Consider the following 17,323-nt stretch of genomic DNA (forward strand, 5'->3'; position numbering starts at 1 on the left):
ACTCAGGTTCAGCTAAAGGGAACCAACAAATCACTGCACCCATAAATGCTGAGGACTTGCATACATAAGTAAATATATAAATGAAACAAAGATGGACCATGCAAAAAATGTTTTTTACTTCCTATCATTGTTTCCTTATTGCACAGTATTTCTGTCTCAAAGAAGAGCCTGACAGCTGTAGATCCTTCACACGCCCCAAGTCTGAACCAGAAGCCCCACAGTAACCTCTAGAAAGAGGTTACCTCTTCTAGAAAAAGGTAATACCCCAATTCCTTCCATGCTACTGAGGCAATAGAGAGATCTCTGCCTGAATTCATTAAACACACATTTCTTTCTTCACTTAAGATGCAACTGAGATGCTGCCTTAAAACTCCTAAACAGACTGACTGCTAACAGGCAAATTCTGGTTGTCACCATCATCATGTGGGATTTCCAGGAGGAAGGTACAACTCTGCATGAGGGTGGGAGGAGAAAAATATCTGGCTTTAAATCAACTGCCCTCCAGGTAAAGCACTGAGAAATCTGATGCTTGAGGTAAGTCCTCCCAGATACAGGATTTGCTCTCCCAGGAGCAGGGAGGATATTTGGCTAGATGACTTCTGTTCCTGCTGTTTGATTTTTTAAGATCACTCCCTTGTGCGGTTCCAAAGCCTGCTCTATTTTTTTTATTTCTTCCCGGGCCAGTAGAGCGCTTCATCACATCGCATCTCAGAGGCCCTGGAAAGAACTGCTCTGTGCCGCTTTTGTCTGACTCAGAAGAGAAAGGCCTTTGTGCCTGTGAGGTTACCTTTAATCTGAAAATTGTGGTGAAAAGGGAAAACAACACTGAGCAGAAACAATGGAGCCAGTTTAAAGATCATCATTCAAAATGCTTAAGCAAGGAGAGTCTGTAATTAGGGCTTGAAATTCTTCATCTCTCTTGGATGAGGTAATTGCTGGAGAAAAATCTGTTTTCGGTGACGTGACTCCAAGTCCATACCTTTCAAACACTGCAGGGGGATCCTATGGGAAACCCCAGACTGAATGCTGTTGGTTGTTTTATTGAAGCCTCCAACAAGAGCATGCATGTCTGTATGCGCACAGGGAAACTCTTCAGTGCAGGATGACGACAAGCTTACTGGTACATCCTGATTTATGCTTGATAACCAAATAATATAATGAATCCTCTTAATTTTATCATGACTTTTCCAGTTCGAGCACCTAAAAGATTAAGTATCTGATAGCAAGCCCTCAAAATAAAAAAGCATAAGCCAATACGCATTTTAATCGCTATTTCCTGCAGAAATGCAAATGGCTCTCTCAAATTTTACTTGACGCTTTTTTACTCCAGCAACAATACGAGTCATTGTTTTAAAATCCTCCAATGTTATATTTCAGTGATCATAGTGAGAGCTGTGTTCTGGCAGCTGAGGAAGGAATGAACAGTGCAGTATTAGAACAAAATGGCAGAGGATAATACCTGACACCACAGGATGTAACTTTCTCGATTCTGGACCAGCACAGTTTTCTGCTAAATCTGGAGGCTGCAAATGCAAATGTATTTAAAAACAGCCAGCCTGGCAATGGGATGGTGATCACTGGTGGGAGGAAGAGATGGCACTGCCATGCTTTAGCCCTGCTAGTGCTTCTGTGAAGGTCCTTATGAAAGTCAGTCATGTTGGAAATCCCAAATGAACTGCTGCGTTTGCTGGCATAATGACCATATGCACACAATGGTCATATGTTTTGACTGGAAGACAATGTGCCTCTGTATTTTGAAGTGGAATCACATAGTAGGGGAGTGTCTAGGGTGGTGAAAATGCAATCACTATGTGAGTAAATACATGATTATTAGCAACTGGGCCAAGTACAACTGTCCATAAATGTTACCTTCTGAAAGAGCAAGGTGATTTTCAGAACTGCTGTCTTTTCTTTACATAGTGCTCTATTCTTACAAAATTTACATTGGCAATGAAAATCCCTGTTAGTACAGAGCTCAGCACCTTCAGTCAGCATGTCAGGATAGTGAGCGTTAGTTCTACCACACTGCATTTTCTGCAGTCTCACAAGGATGACACTGCTGTTAGACATTCAGTGGGGGACTGCATGAAGATGTCTCTATCTGAGAGATCCTCAGCACAACTTGAATGCTGGGCACTTTGTATTATAGAATCATAGAATGGCTTGAGTAGGAAGGGACATCTAACATCGTTCCAACTCCACCACCACAGGCAGGGTTAAACACAAAACAGTATCAGGAGTTTGCTCTGCTTGACAGTATCGTCAATTAATTATGCCTAAGTCCCTGAGAGCCTTGCAATAGCCCCATTCATTTTACACAGTCTAATTTCCCTTGCTATTTGCTTTCTAGAGGAAAACCTGTTCTTATAATTACCTGCAGCTTTTCATTTCTCCTGCATTAGTCCATGCAGCTGAAACACTGCTACTCTTTGGTTGCCTTACCTATAGGGTGCTTAATAATATGCTTTGCTGGTCTGGTTTACAGGTTCACGGTAGCAGTCACAATCCTGAATGCAGGGTTTTTGATTATTAAAAACAAAACAAAACAAGACACAGTGCATCAGTCCTCAAAAATACGCTCATTCCATATTGCAAGGACGGTCTGTGTAACACTATCAAAATATGCAGACACGAGAAAAGCAGTTCAGCTTACAGAATACTGATTACTGGAGATGTTAAAAGTGTAGAAAAGAAGATGATCATTTAGAGAAAGGATAAATGTACATTTTGTTAGACACTGACTTTGCAAGTAGGAAAAATAACTTAATGTTTCTCAGGCTAGATATATTTTAAATGGAAAATCACTATGAGGCCAAAATAAGAAACGGCTCTGAGGGCTCTGCAGGCTTTTCTTATAACCACATCTCCCTTTACTTGACAGTGAAACAAGTCTAACAACATTATCCTGACAGCTCTGACAAACCATCTTCCCTATTCTGGATAGCCAGAATCTCCCTGGTCAGAGAAAGAGCATTTGACTGGCTTTAAGGAGACCTCCACCATCCCCTCCCTTCTTAGGAATCAAACAATTGTTTAATAGGAGAAAAGTGCATCAGTGACTGAGGACGGATGATACTTTTAAAGGGATATAATCTGCATGGATTTTCCTTACCTTTGCCTCCTCGTTGACATCCCAAGTAAAGGACACAGCATTGAAGGCGATTTCTTCAATATTCCCAATGGTATTAAAACTCTCCTTGTAATCAGCTGTAAGAATTAACAAAGTTTCACAAAAAAAGCTTTGGACTTTCTCTTTTGCAGTTCATAGCACAACTGAAGAACAGCTCTTTGCTTTTTCAGCTGTTTTTTCTGTTGCACCAGAACTATCTACTGCATTATTTACATCAAGTTATTAATAAGCTTAATTGCAAAGAAGTAATATACTACAACAAGAATACATTACTTGCTACTGTCCTTGCAAAACACTGATTCTTCTAAAAAGAACCTGTGACTGCAGCAGGAAAGAGTAGCTGCATTCATTATCTTGGTGAGGGAAGGGCCAAGCACTCAAAATTAACTAAAAGTTCTTAAAACATTTAAAAGGACTGTTTAAGGCTTGCTATAAACAAATGACCTCATGGTGAATCCTTAAAGAAGCTTTCTAACAAGCTAACAGTAGTGCGCTTTTCTCACCCAACAGTTTCAGCTTTCCCAAGAATTACTGCACTGGGTGCTGCACCTCTATTATAACAAAACAAACGAAGATCCTTTCTCCAAAGTATGTGTGATACTAAAATAGACAACAAAAAAATGTACAAGGTGTATTGTCTGAATACAACCATCTGTACCCTCTCCTTGCTTACTTCCAAGTGGCAGTTCATGCTACATTACCAACTAAGAAGGGATAACAAGCAAGAGGGAGGGAGTCTGAAATTCAAAGATGAACATAAAAATTAAATAATAATAATAAACCAAACAGTAACAGTGAGAAAAGTATGTAAGGAAGAAATTTGCCACTCTTCTTGAATTGAAAACAAAGACAAGTCCACTTTTGTGTTCCGTTTGCCAGTTTAATACACTTTGTTCTCTTCGATGGCAGATTAAGAGAAAGATCCTGTTTGTAAAGAAGTAAAGTCTACTCGATTAAGGAACCTCCAGATTCTCTGGGATCCACACATTTCCTCAGAATCCCTTGAGGGCTTTAATCAGACTCAGCACTGAGGAGCTGAAGTTGTGTAACCTGGCAATCCCAGTCACTCTAACATTTGCCCAAATCTGTGCTTCAGAAGCATGCTGATTCTTAGTTCTGTATTCACTTATATTAAGAATATTTTTGTATTCTACACATGGAATGCATTTGTCAAGTAGCTTCAAAATTAATTTCCTTTGCCCTTCCAAAAATGAACTATTGGTCTCTAAAAACAATATATAGGTAATAACTGCTTTTAAAGCATTTATAACAAAAATACTGTTGCAAGGAAAATGATTTAACACATGGGAGCCAGTCAGCTACCATACTTTCTCTCATCTAAAGTGCTGGCATTTCAGTGAGCAAGTGAAACCGTGCCTGGGATCCACGAGGGATTTTGGATATGGTGAGAGTTCACGGCTCTGATATCAGGCATAGCATAAAACACTTGGTGATGCAGCAACTGCATGCGGTGTTTGGGAGGTCTGAAGTGTTCTTCATTCCCATTGTGAACTCACATCCCCTTTCCAACCAAAGTCATTGGCTTCACTATCTAAATTCAGTGTAGGAATGCAAATGAGATGAATTAGAAGACACATCAGTAGTTTAATATTCATGTGCACACATCCACCCACCCCTTAAATTTATGATTCACCAGAAAGTATCTCGTGCAACTGACTGCTGTATATGGGCGGGCTGTGTAGGTGCACTTTGGAAAGACATGAACAAGATGTCTTGTAAAGACACATGTTTTCTTCTCATAAAAGGTTTTCAGAGCAGAGCATCCCACCAGCCTTTCCCTACACCCAGCACACATGCCTGCTTCCTCAATTGGCACACACAGATCCCATGGACTGTGTATGTGACATACACGCTGCTTGAAAGCAAAGTTCCTTCCCATTTCCTTCAATTTGCAGATCAGCAAAGAAAAGTCCTCAATAGATAAGAAAGCATTTACACTCAAGGATATTTGAAAGTTAATAGTGTGACTACATTTTTCATCTTCTACTGCTACGAGTTGCCAGAAACAGAAAATTGAGGTTCTTTAGTATGAAAGAAAACAGCTTGACAGGAATTATTTCCTATTTCGGTGGGTAAGCTGCAGTTTAAATAATGACAAATTTCAACATTAATGGCTAATATCAGTCATGTGTTACATACCATTGTAGTAGCTTTTTTATTATTATTACTGAGCACATAAATTATACATTATTTCCTGGAAAATACATAGGTACAGCTCTGGAGCACAGATAATCCCAACCTAAAGCTTCCATAATCACTATTTATGTTCACATTGGAAGCTGCTCCAGTATTCGTCAGTTTACAGTAGTTACTCTGATTTGATGTAATCTAATATCGCGCTCTTTATTCATCTCATTTTAAAAGAGATCCAACACCATAGCACAGCAGTGTGGAAATTCAGCAGTCTCTCTCACTCCTGCTGGTAACAAGAGTGAAGTGCTGCTCTCTTCACAAAAATCTGTACCAGCAAAAAGCCTAAATTCTTCAGAACAACTTTCCTACTTGCTTAAGTCTCCAAGCACTGAGGACTTACTTACATTTAAATACATACTTAACCTATTAATATCAGTGCATCTGCAGATCCACACAGAACCTAATCCATTCAACTACCATTCCTATCAAAAAGAGCCCCAGACAGTATGCAAAACAAATACAGCAGTAACTCCTGCATGTCCAAAGTGAGGGAATAAACCTCCTTATTGCCTCTGTCTCCAGGGTACACAGAAAGAAGATTAGCAGACCTGCACCACTGAGGAAACAGCACAAGCAGCAGAATCATTCCTGCCTAAGGACTGAATAGTTGGACTCCAGAACTAGAATATTTCATATTCATCTAATCCTTTTTCTGCTAAGTCATGCTTTGGATGTGAAGTGCACTCATAAACAATTAAAATGGACTTGCAGATGTTAAACATATGTTACAAATATTAAGTTAAAATAATATCAATGTTTATAAACTTTGTGAAATAAAGTATACATGTTAATGGCTATTCCCAGATATGTAGTTTGAAAGGTGCCTAATAGCTGTGTAACCCTGTGTGTACTGCTGATTAGTGAGAGCTCAAAGAACAGAGAAGTGGGGCTACCAGCAGACATCATCAGGTCATCCTCTGAGGATGAGACAGATCTGATGCACACCCCTGCCCTTAGCAAAACTCCATCAGCGCCCTTTAAATGGTTCCCCAGGGAGTATCCTGCTACTTGCTAATCTTGCTCATGAACACCTAATTCTCCCGGTTACTACACAGGGTGTGGCCATTAATGCACTGATCCTTTACAGAAGCTCTCCTAGTACCTTGGGCTGAATTCTTAACTCAAAAGAAAATCTGCATAGAATGACACAACAATTTAGGCTAGGAGGGACTCTGGAGGTTAGCAGTATCAAGCCTGTCCTCCAAAGCAAAGTCAGTTTAGATCAACCCATAAGACAAAATGGAAGATTTTGCTAAATGGTGCCTGATGCTTATATGGGAGATGCATTTGGGGACATCATATCCTAACAACATCCACAATTCAGGTCCTAAGTGAAACGAAATGTGCTTTAAAAACAGTGTACGTGGTTAAGTTAAAGCTGGATTTCAGATGTTCTCAAGATGGCAGTACCTGAGCAGCATTCAAGCCTTTCATCTGAAAGAGCTGAAGTGAATAAACTGTGCTCTTACAGTTCTCAGGTCTGACAGAGAGTGCCGAATCAGGAACGCCTACTCCATCGCACTTTGCTCATGTTTGCAGTCCAAATAAAGGAAACATGCCACAGTGCCTCAAAAGTCAGCGCAGATCTATTTAATCTCAAATTAATGGCAACATAAAAGACATTCGCTTTAACATGGGTAAACACACAGCTCAGAGCATTGTTTTACAAAATATATATCATAAGCTGAGTTGCTGGGTACGGGGACTGATGTGTGCTGCACACCACAAATGAAACACTGATGTGGCAGTGCCAGAAGGTGTTGGCATAGTAATGGAAGGAGCCCTCTGGCACATCCCTTCAAAGGTATGTGTTAGTACCGTAAGCTTGTAGGGACTAGCACAAAGGCAGCATTCAGAAACAGCTGTGACATGATATATTGGCTCTTTTACTGTGTGTCATGACAGGAGTCATTTGGGCTGGGGTGGAGGTTTCACTGCCTTAAATACCCCAACAGGTGATAAACAGAAGTTGGGGTGATGTGCAGAATCCTTTTTGCTCTTCAGGGGAAACTGTTCAGCCAGAACCATAAGAAGACAAGAGGTAATGAGGAGATGCTGGAATAAGAGACCAGTGGTTTTGACCTGATTTATGTCAACCTCAGTAGAGGATGCAACATTTGAAAGTCAAGAGGCACTGTATGAGCAGGACTGTTCTGGGACCACTTCCCAGTGCAGGAGGCATTTGGTCCCCCATGAAGTCCTACAATACACTCCTGAGTGTTCTCTCCATTTCCCTCCCCCCCAACGCTCCCTCTCATTCTTGCCATTCGATGGTTTGGTTCCCTCAGGCAGTGAAAACAAGATAGACTTTGTCTGCTTTGGTCTCACCATCTCCTTTGACTGGGATCAGCTGCAGATGGCTGAGAGTGTAAACTGCATGTGGGAGGGGAGAAGTGCTTAATGTCTAGACACTCCCACACATTTCAACTTTAGGCTCCTCTGCAGCAGGTACGTGCTCTTCCTCCATTCAAATCTCCCAAGCACGCAGATAGAGCAGTTCTGATCAAAATGGGCTTGCAAATTAGACAGGATGAACAGTAAACAGGTCTCCCAGTATAGCTCACCAGAGCTCAGCATCTCTCCCTCACTTCTCTCTGACACTGACAAGGCTCAAAAACAGGTGGTGCAGTAGTCCTGGGTGCTTATTTGCAGTCACCATAATGATGGCATCTTAAGACTCAGGTTCCCCGTACACAACAGTGAGGTCATTGCAGCAACACAGACTTGAAACATTTACATCTTCCTGGAAGCTTCTCTATCAGATTTGCTGACTTAACTGTTATGTGGGCCAGTAGTGGATTGAAGAATGGATCAATCATTGAGAAGCAAAAGGAAATGCCCTGTGCCTGAGAAGGCGCAGACACCAACTTCCCACCAAGGGGGAACACTGTTAAAAACACCTGCAGGAAGAAGCTTTATTCCGTGACTGCCAAGTACTGTTCATCTGCAAGGTCTCCTTCCCGCTTCATAGACCATACACTCTTTCCTAGCAGGGACAAGTGACTGCTAAAAGTTTGGTTGTAACCCATGCAGCCATAGCCAACATATTTCACCACATCCCTGTGAAAGGCACCAAAGAATTCCACACTGTCTTCTCCAAAATATCCTCTCATACTCACCGATGTCAAGGACCCTCTGCTTTGCTGTGTGCTGCCGGGAATGCCAGTATTTCCAGTACTTCAGCTGCTCGTCTCTGTTTTTATCCTCACTAAAAACAACCATGACCACGCTCTAAGAAAATAAACAGCAGAGGGTGCATTATAGTTAATCTGTAGTTAATAGTCAGAAACACAACAGTTCTAATGATGACTCAGTCCCTGCCCTTCTACAGTGCTTGGATTGTAAAAGATCACTGTTTTTTATTGCAGTCCGGTACTACAATTGCATGGAAAATCTCACAGCTAAAGAAACGTAGTTTTAAAATAATGGTTGTGTTTTTCTGGAGTTCTGGATTACTGGGAGGAAAGGGAGGACATTTTCAAAGGGCAGTTTAGTTGTGCATGGGATACTGGTGACAATGCAATGGAGGAATAAAAACTTCAGAGAGAAGTCTCATTTGGTATCTTTGTGTTTGGGGAGTTAAAAGGAGAAGCTTTCTGTGAGTAACATAATTACGTCCTGACAGAAAAAAAGGTAGTAGGTAAGTTCCTGCAACAACCAAAACCTCAAGCAAATTTTATTCCACAAAATGTAAGTCTTGGAGCATGACTGGTGACAATGTTGGTGCTTTTCTTCACCTTCTTCCATGAATATACAGTTTTAACATGTCCAAATGTTCCTCTTAGGAGCAAGACTCTTGCATATATGATCGTAATGACAAACTCAGTGTGAATATTTACTGGATTTCACTGAGCTTTTCAGTTCTAGTTCTGAATTCCCTTTGTTTAAAACTATCGTTCAAGGGAAACAGACTGAAACACTATACAGAACTGCACATGAGTAATAGAGGCTTTTTTAAAAAGCCCTGCTGTAGTCAAGGAAAATGAAAAACACAAAACAAAGAAAGAATGCTCATGCTAGGTAACCTGCAAAGAAAAGAAATAACGGAGAACAAAACAACAAAATCTCTTTCACACATCTTCTTTTGTTCCCATTCTTCCTTTAACCCTGAGTCACCAAGCTCATAAAAATAACAATAAACTGTTACATAAGTAAGGAACTGGATCACAATTGATTCATGACCTAAGTCCCTATGCACGTTCACCACTGTAACTCTTCATGTGCTCCCTGGCCTATAAAAGCTAAAGTTGTATGCGATTTCATGATCTTCTTTAAACCACACATCTGCTAGAAGAAATGGTCTCATCTCTCCTTTACAAATTCCATCTCTTCTGTTGCTTCAAAACTCGTGTATATGTGGTGAATCAGACCTACAAGGATTGGCTTATAGCCAGATCAGTGAGATTCCCAACTCCTTTTTTGTAGAAATGGCACAGCTGGCACCACAAAGGGTGGATGTCAGAGGCAGAGACTTTTCAGCAGTAGGGAAATCTTATACTTGCTTTATTCAACATCATCAAGCTCACGCCCCTAGGAAACCAGGCCAAAAATTAACTATTGTTCAGGTTTACAAATTATTGTCTCTTGTTAGAAAATATGACAGAAGCATATGGAGCAGGTTGCTTGGAGATGTGGTGGATGTCCCACCCCTGATAACATTCAAGGTTAGTCTGGATTGATTAGGCACTGAGCAACCTAACTGCAGATATCCCTGTTTATTACAAGGGTGTTGGACAAAATGACCTTTAAAGGTCCCTTCCAATTCAAATGATTCTATGATTCTATGATATAGGTTGTTGTCTGCTTCACTGCTCATGTTGATTTTCATTGGTTCCTGTGACTAAAGTCACAACATTTTTAAGGAACATTTATTTGGATGGAAACACTTCTGCAGCCTCATACATATGCAGCCCTTCCAGCTTCAGGGTGAAATTTGCAGGGCATCAACTCTGAGGCTCATTGCTCATTTCAAGGTTACTGGGTTTGGATTTGCTTACTCAAAAACATCACCAGGGAAATGAGGAGGCCTGCTCACTAGGCAGATGTTGCTGAACACCCGGCTTCAGTTTTGTTTTCAGAATCTGAGATGCAAATCATCCATTCGGGCATATTCCTAAGTGAACATCGAGTGAAAGCTCACTAATAGTGTAACTATTTAAAAATTGGTGTCACAAAGGGTGGCTTCAGTTCTTCACATTTTATCTGAACTACACTGGAGAGCACCTACTGAAGTACACAATTCAAGATGGACTTACACAGCAAATGTGGAAGTTCTCTGATTTTTCTTTTTAATCTGGGCAATGATAAGTTCACCAACATCAACAGCAGTATCAGTGCAATAATCATTCTGCTAAACTCATAAACTAAGGCAGATATATACATATAAAATCGATTAGCTCCTAACTCATCAATTAACTTCAGTACTTGAGACCACCAGCAATTTCACTCACCCACTTTTAAATCAAGCATAAGAATACGCTTTTTCTGTCCACACACACACAGACATACAAGACTAGAACCCAACCAACCACAACTATATTTCTATGAAGAGCTCCATTCCCATCTAGGAAAGAAGTTGGAATATACCCTGACTTTGCTGATCGGATGCCGGAAACATTTGTTGTCACCCGTCTCACTCAGTGTAATGGCGTAGAACTGTCCTTTGTTTAAGTAGGTCATAGGCCCCTCCCCTTGCTTTTGACGCAGAGATTTGGTAGCTTCTAGTGTATACTGAAAAGTGCTGTTGAAAAGACAGGGAAAGAAACAACAACAAAATCTGTATCATTTTCTCCTTTTCTCTCTGTCTCTGCACATTACATATTTCATACAGTACATACACGTCATAGGGTTAAGGAAACAAATAAAATGCCTCAAAAATGTCATACAAGTATTGAAAACTGCAAATTTCTTCTTTCAAGTTCATTGATTCTGGCAATTGAGCATAGAACTATCTGGACTGTAAGTCTCTTGGATCAAAGACCTCATCTTTACTTACTCTGTAGAGAACCAAGAACCATCATAAAGAATGAGGCTATATATCCCACAGTAAACGTCAAATGCCAAGAAGGAATGAAGCACAACTTACAGTATTAATCAGGAAATCACCAATCTCCACAGACATTTATACTTATTAGTACCACAGAAACAGGAATTCAGTAAGAACAGAACAGCACTTGCTGCAAAAGATGCACATGAAGAATGGGAAGTCCAACTGCTATATTCAAGCACTAGGCAGAGAAGCAATATAAAGAGGAGGGACAAGAGGTTCATTTATTAAAAGAAAATATGCAAAGAAGGTTTTACAAGTCTTCTTTTAAAAATGAATCAGAAGAAAACACCTAGCTTTAGTACTTTTCACTTTCAGGAGCAAATCTCAAAGCACAAAGTTTAAAGCTCCATTAACAGTAAAACCCAGATAGGCTGCACCTGGCCAGTTCTGAAGGCTCCCTGTGGTACTACTTGGGAAATTTCTTCCTGCTCCCAGCTGGCAAACCAGAGTGTGCGCTATAGCAGGACTGCTATTACACCTTAAGCTCACTTCAGCTACTCAAATGGTTAAAATACTACCCTAAATCTCACCATGGCTTTTAACTAAAACCCGTGTAGTTAAGGACTCTCATATAAAGTATTCAGTTACTTTCATATTCATCACTTTCAGTCTGAAGCTTTAATGTCTGAGCACCTACAGATTCCATGGAACTCCTAGGAAAGAAGTCTTTTCTTTCCTTAGTGTGTATTTGGAGGTCACATTACAAAGTGGACCAGTGTCACAGCAGAAAAGACTAAACGCCTGAGAACTGTTAGCGAGGCCATGGCTTTGAGATTCGATTTTATAAACACCCAGTGTATGTCAGAACTCCTTGCTACAGGTCTGCTTCACATGTACTGCCCACACAACAATTCAGTTCCAAGCTCACCAAAGTTAATGATTGTTTTAATATTGCTCAGAAAAAAAGATCAGGCTCTAAGAAACCTCTCCTACAGAAGCAGTCATGTGCCTACTCCAGGAAAAAAAAGTAATGGAGGCATGTTCCTGTTTTTTAAAACATGTGTAATCTCTCAGATATAAACAGAACTACCCACGAGATTAAAATTAAGCATCAGCTTATAAATGTTATTGATAACAACCTCTCATAGTTAAGTGACCATGCAGCATCTGCCCTTTCTACACACACATTTTTTCTGTTCTTAGCAGGGAGGTTCCTTTCAAACTTCAGTTTTTAATTTTTTTCCCAAAACTTATAAAAACTCTTTGTTTTTTTTACATGGCTTTAAATTACTGCTTTATTGACTTTACAAGTAAACCTAAAATATAATAGCGAGCATTGTAAAAAGACAGAGGGTTTCCCAGAAAACCTACAACAAGTAACTAAGAAAACTGGAAAGACAGAAGACAGAAAAACAGAAGACAGAAATTTGGGTAGGTTTAGTTCTGCCATCTCAGACAACTGAGCTGTGCATCCTGCCGTCCTGAAAAATGTGGGGAAGACTTTCCATGACTCCGCTGTCAAAGCCGTTCCCTCTTTATCTGGAGAATTCCTCTGGGCAGATTTAATCACACGTAACTTCAGGGGTTCAAGAGAAGCTTCAACCCAAACCAAGGGTAAGATAACAGGTAAAGATACACACAGGTCAGATTTGAAAACTAACATGCAGAGAAGGGAAGAACAATGCTGGTCAGTGTCAAGAGAGGCCTGCAAGTGCCCCAGGGTGACAAAAAGGAGGGTGGAAAGTGGACAAGGGAGCACTTCCTTGATAACACTTATGCAATGCCTGCTATGGTATTTCAAAGCTGATGCCATACCTTGTTTGTTCATAAATGTATTCTTCAGCCCCCACTGACACGCTGCGATACTTCTGAAAAACAAAAACAATAATTAGGTACAGTTTGAAACAAACAAACAGAAAATAGCAGCAAAAGCAAAACTGTGTTTACATGAAACCCCTCCAGAAAAAAACATCAGCCATTTAAAACTGAAATGCCTATAAACTGAAGTGAAAACTAAATGGTCTTTACACTGGAATTGATCAAGTTCCATTTTTAGAGCTTTTCATAACCAACAGAATTGCAGCTGAAAAGCATCTGCCTTGTTGTATTCCTTGCTTGCACATTGATCCATTCTAAAACAAACCTGTAAAAACATACCCTATCTCAAAGATAAGCAGACTTGCAGGAAAAATCAGTTTTCCTAAAGACTTCACGTTGTCTTTTCTTTTGTTTTGCTTTATTTAAAATTACATGTGGCCAGCCGTCGTAAAGGTTTACAAAGAAATGTTGATATAGATTTAGATTGCTGTATATGCTATTATGAATAGGTGTGGTGATGTAGGCTAAAGCTTTGATGAAGGGCCTCTCCTGTGATGAAGACCACCTCTCCTGTGAGAAGAGGTGGAGAACTGAGGCTACTCTGCCTGGATAAAAGGAGGCTCAAAGGGATCTCATCAGTGTCCATAAATAACTGAAGGGAGGATGGCAATGAAGACGGAGTCAGGCACTGTTCAGTGGTGCCCAGTGCCAGGACAGGAGGCCACAGGCACAGACTGGAGCACAGGGGATTGCTCTGAGCACTAAACAGCACTGCTGTGCTCTGCAGCGCTGAAGCACTGGCACAGGTTGCCCACAGGCTGTGGGGTCTCCTCCTTGGGGATGTTCAGAAACCTCCTGGCCATGGGCCTGGGCCCCCTGCTCTGGGTGTCCCTGTTGGAGCAGGGGTGGGCTGTTCTGTGTCTCTGTGAAAGCATTTTGCCTTCAATACAATATTTCCTTTGAGCGAAATGCACACTTTACTAGGTGAAGCAAAACTTTCAGTCACTCATTACAAAATGAAAATATCTGTCAGGACAAAAATTACATAAAGAGATGCTTCTCAAAAATGAAGTCTTTTTGTGCAGGCTAAGCAAGGATTTATACTCCACCTTCCTGAACATACGAGCCCATTTATACTCTACTATACGAGTAGTAACACATTTTCAGTGATTCTCAGTCATTGATGGATCGTTACATTTAATTTCCAGGACTTCTTCTGTGATTGCTGCTCAGCAATAAAAAGCAGTTTTGTTTCCAGAAGTATAACAACAAATATCCAGTATGACAGAATTGAAGAGCAAAATTATTATGTATCAGTCAGGAGTATTTCCTCACAATCAGAAATCAAGGATCCACAAGCACTAACTACTACAAGCAATCTAAGCTGTGATGGGATCATTACGGTGAAAATTGTCCCATCTAAGTTTAAAGCAGCTACAGGGGAAATACTGATTTTTCACTGGCAATCTAAACTCTCTCATTAATTATTCATTTAGTTGACCTAACTGGGTTTCTGTATCTTGAAATGGACGTCACCTCTAAATGTCCTCATCCACAATGCTTGTGTAGAGACAATTTACTTTTCTAACAGCCGTGTACACAAGCACATAACAAATTTCTCCAACATTCAGTAAGAGCAAATTATCCTTAATGTAGCTGGTTTCATATTTTCATTTGTTACTTGTACAATTTCATAGAGGAGGAGGAGAAAATCTGAGGAGAGTTTTACCACCTAATACATCTACTTATTCACACAAGCATTGTCACTCTTAAACCATCCATTTCTACCCTTCTGCTGCTCTGACTTGTTTGGACTATTCTGCTGCAGGCAAAAGCAGCCAGGGGGTATTTACCATACTAAGGCTACTTTTATAATTACTTTGTCTCAGTAAACAGTGTAAAAAAGTGACCAGGCAGCTCCCTCTCTCTCTCCTCCTCATCATTCCCCTACATACACAAGCATATGAGTCTTTCCCTGCCTGTTGATCCCTTTATTCCCCTAATCCCACTAGTTTCACCTCCTTGCTTATGTTGAAGAATAGAACTTAGTGTAATGGACAGCTTTTAAAAAAATTAGGTTTATTTAGCAGCAGAGATGGATGCTGCTCATTTGCACTTTTAGAAGAACATCAAGAATTTCCCAGTTACAAAATGGGTGCTGTTTCTTACATTTAGGAAAAGGTCTGAAAGCACAGCTAGTTAATGGACAACTGATCTTCTTTGGGAATGGTATCTATCCTCTGCTTGCTACAATAACATCCAAGACAGAAGATCAGTATCTGTTACTCTTCAAGTTTCCACTAAACAACTTAAAAACTTCTGAAACACCTCATGATTTTCCCCTACAATCAGCACAAACAGACATGAATGCAACACAGAGGAGTGTTGAATGTGCTGAAACTAACATTACTGTTCTTTTAATGGCTGTTGTGGACAGCTCAAGTCTCCTTATCTCGTTTACAAGCTCAAACCCCTTATCTCACTTACAGCTTTTCATTGAGTTCTTAGATGTTAATTTGAGATCAAAAACTTACTTCTGTTCCTCCGTCTTTGAAGGTGTCACTGTACGTACTGTCAGGAGTACTGCGCTGGTCATCTTTGAGATAATTGGTGTGGGGAGCAATGTTGGACACTTCATACGGTTCAAAGATAACCCCTCGGTGCTCCTCATTTTCTCCTCTTGTATAGTGTGCTTGTGGGGTCATAAAAACAGGAGTGAACTCTTCTGCTTTTATCACAGTCACTGCAGTCCCCGTAATTGGCGTGGAGCTGCCAGACACATTTGTGTTGTACTCCCTTTTGGAAGACTCCAATGGGTCTTGGTTCAAGGAAAGGTTAACTGGCACCGTCTTCAGGACTTGCACACGGTTCTCTCCCCCACTCAAATTACTCTGAGCTTCCGTGGAACTGAGACAATTTCTGCGAGACAAAAACACAAACATTATGAACTGTCCTGATAAAGTAAATCTCCTCCTTAAATAGCTTAATGACCTTAGATGGCAGGGAAGGAGATCTGTGCGCTTTCGACTCTGATAAGCCATTGCCATAACAAGTAGTACATTAACAAATCCTAAGCACACGACATGGTGAAGCAGGCGAGGTCCCGAACTCTTCAACAGCTTGGGAAAGACGATACACTCGATTTGACCTCTAATTGGTAGGACTTGTTGTGATAAATTCTGCCTATCTGGGATTACACTCACCCTGGCTTATAGTTTGGATGGGAAGTCAATCTACCAGTGCAACAACCCTTAGGCTCAAAAAGGCATAAGGAGTAACACAAGGTATGGACTACTAACAGTAGATAATTTGCATGTGAAATAGCAAGTAGGAAGGAACAGCAAAATCCACATGCCGTATGCTCTTTCTAGACACTATGCTTGTGTGACTTGGATACCAATGCTCTTCTGAAAGAACAAGCACAGGAATCCTATTGTATCAGAGTAGATCAGTAACAAGATTGTGGCTGCAAGGTAACCTCCAGCAGCATTCCCACTTCTCTGCCTGTGGTCACTTTTGAAAACAAACAGATTGTTCACAGGAGTTGCACTGACATAAAATTGTTAACCTATAAACCTTTAAATAGGTCTAACATTCTGCTTTGTCTTCAACCCAGGAAATGTGCTCTGACATCAGAGTTCCTCTCTCTTCAGGCTTTCTACCTGAGGCCAGTTTTGCCAACCATACTCAACTTTGGAATTTCTCTGGGGTCATTAAAACTGTTCCTCAACAAACTTTCACATTCTGTTCTGAAACAGTGGATTTATACTACGACCTGTTTTAAAGTTTCACCTAACACATACTAGTACACATGCATAGGGTGTTTAGCTACAATTTAGCTAAACACAATTTACAATCAATTTAGCTACACTGAGAAATTCTGCCTAGCAAAAAATTAGATATATCTCCTTAAATATACACTCTCCCTTGTGCACAGGTCTAAATAAAAACAAGAATCAGGCTCCTCTGACTCTACAACTTTCAGCCTGCTGAGGAGGGCTGAAATCTGAGAAGAGTGACAAGAACTTCTCGGGGAATCATTTTAATAGTTACTTTATTTGTTTATGAGTAGACACTCAATTATGTCAAATAAAACTATAAACACTGGGTTACTGAAGCCAATCTACTCAGTTTCTGCCTTAAGAAAATTGAAGGAAAAGCAGTCAATAGCC

General features: G+C 40.4%; 1 protein-coding gene across 6 annotated transcripts in view; it reads right to left on the minus strand.

Annotated features, from left to right (window-relative positions):
- The window catches only part of GRHL2 (grainyhead like transcription factor 2), a 60,778-nt gene that overhangs the window by 30,943 nt on the left and 12,512 nt on the right, over positions 1-17,323 (minus strand). For all 6 annotated transcript variants that reach the window (XM_085539380.1, XM_015856106.3, XM_015856107.3 and 3 more), the window contains 5 exons: positions 15,686-16,070; positions 13,149-13,201; positions 10,931-11,084; positions 8,464-8,575; positions 3,113-3,207 (listed from right to left, as the gene is read on the minus strand). In XM_085539380.1, the coding sequence (XP_085395506.1) occupies positions 3,113-3,207; positions 8,464-8,575; positions 10,931-11,084; positions 13,149-13,201; positions 15,686-16,070 (799 nt within the window). The remainder of the gene's footprint in view (positions 1-3,112; positions 3,208-8,463; positions 8,576-10,930; positions 11,085-13,148; positions 13,202-15,685; positions 16,071-17,323) is intronic.

Source organism: Coturnix japonica, chromosome 2, assembly GCF_054131305.1.
Source record: "Coturnix japonica strain WE chromosome 2, WE-NBRP24, whole genome shotgun sequence".
NCBI lineage: Eukaryota > Metazoa > Chordata > Aves > Galliformes > Phasianidae > Coturnix > Coturnix japonica.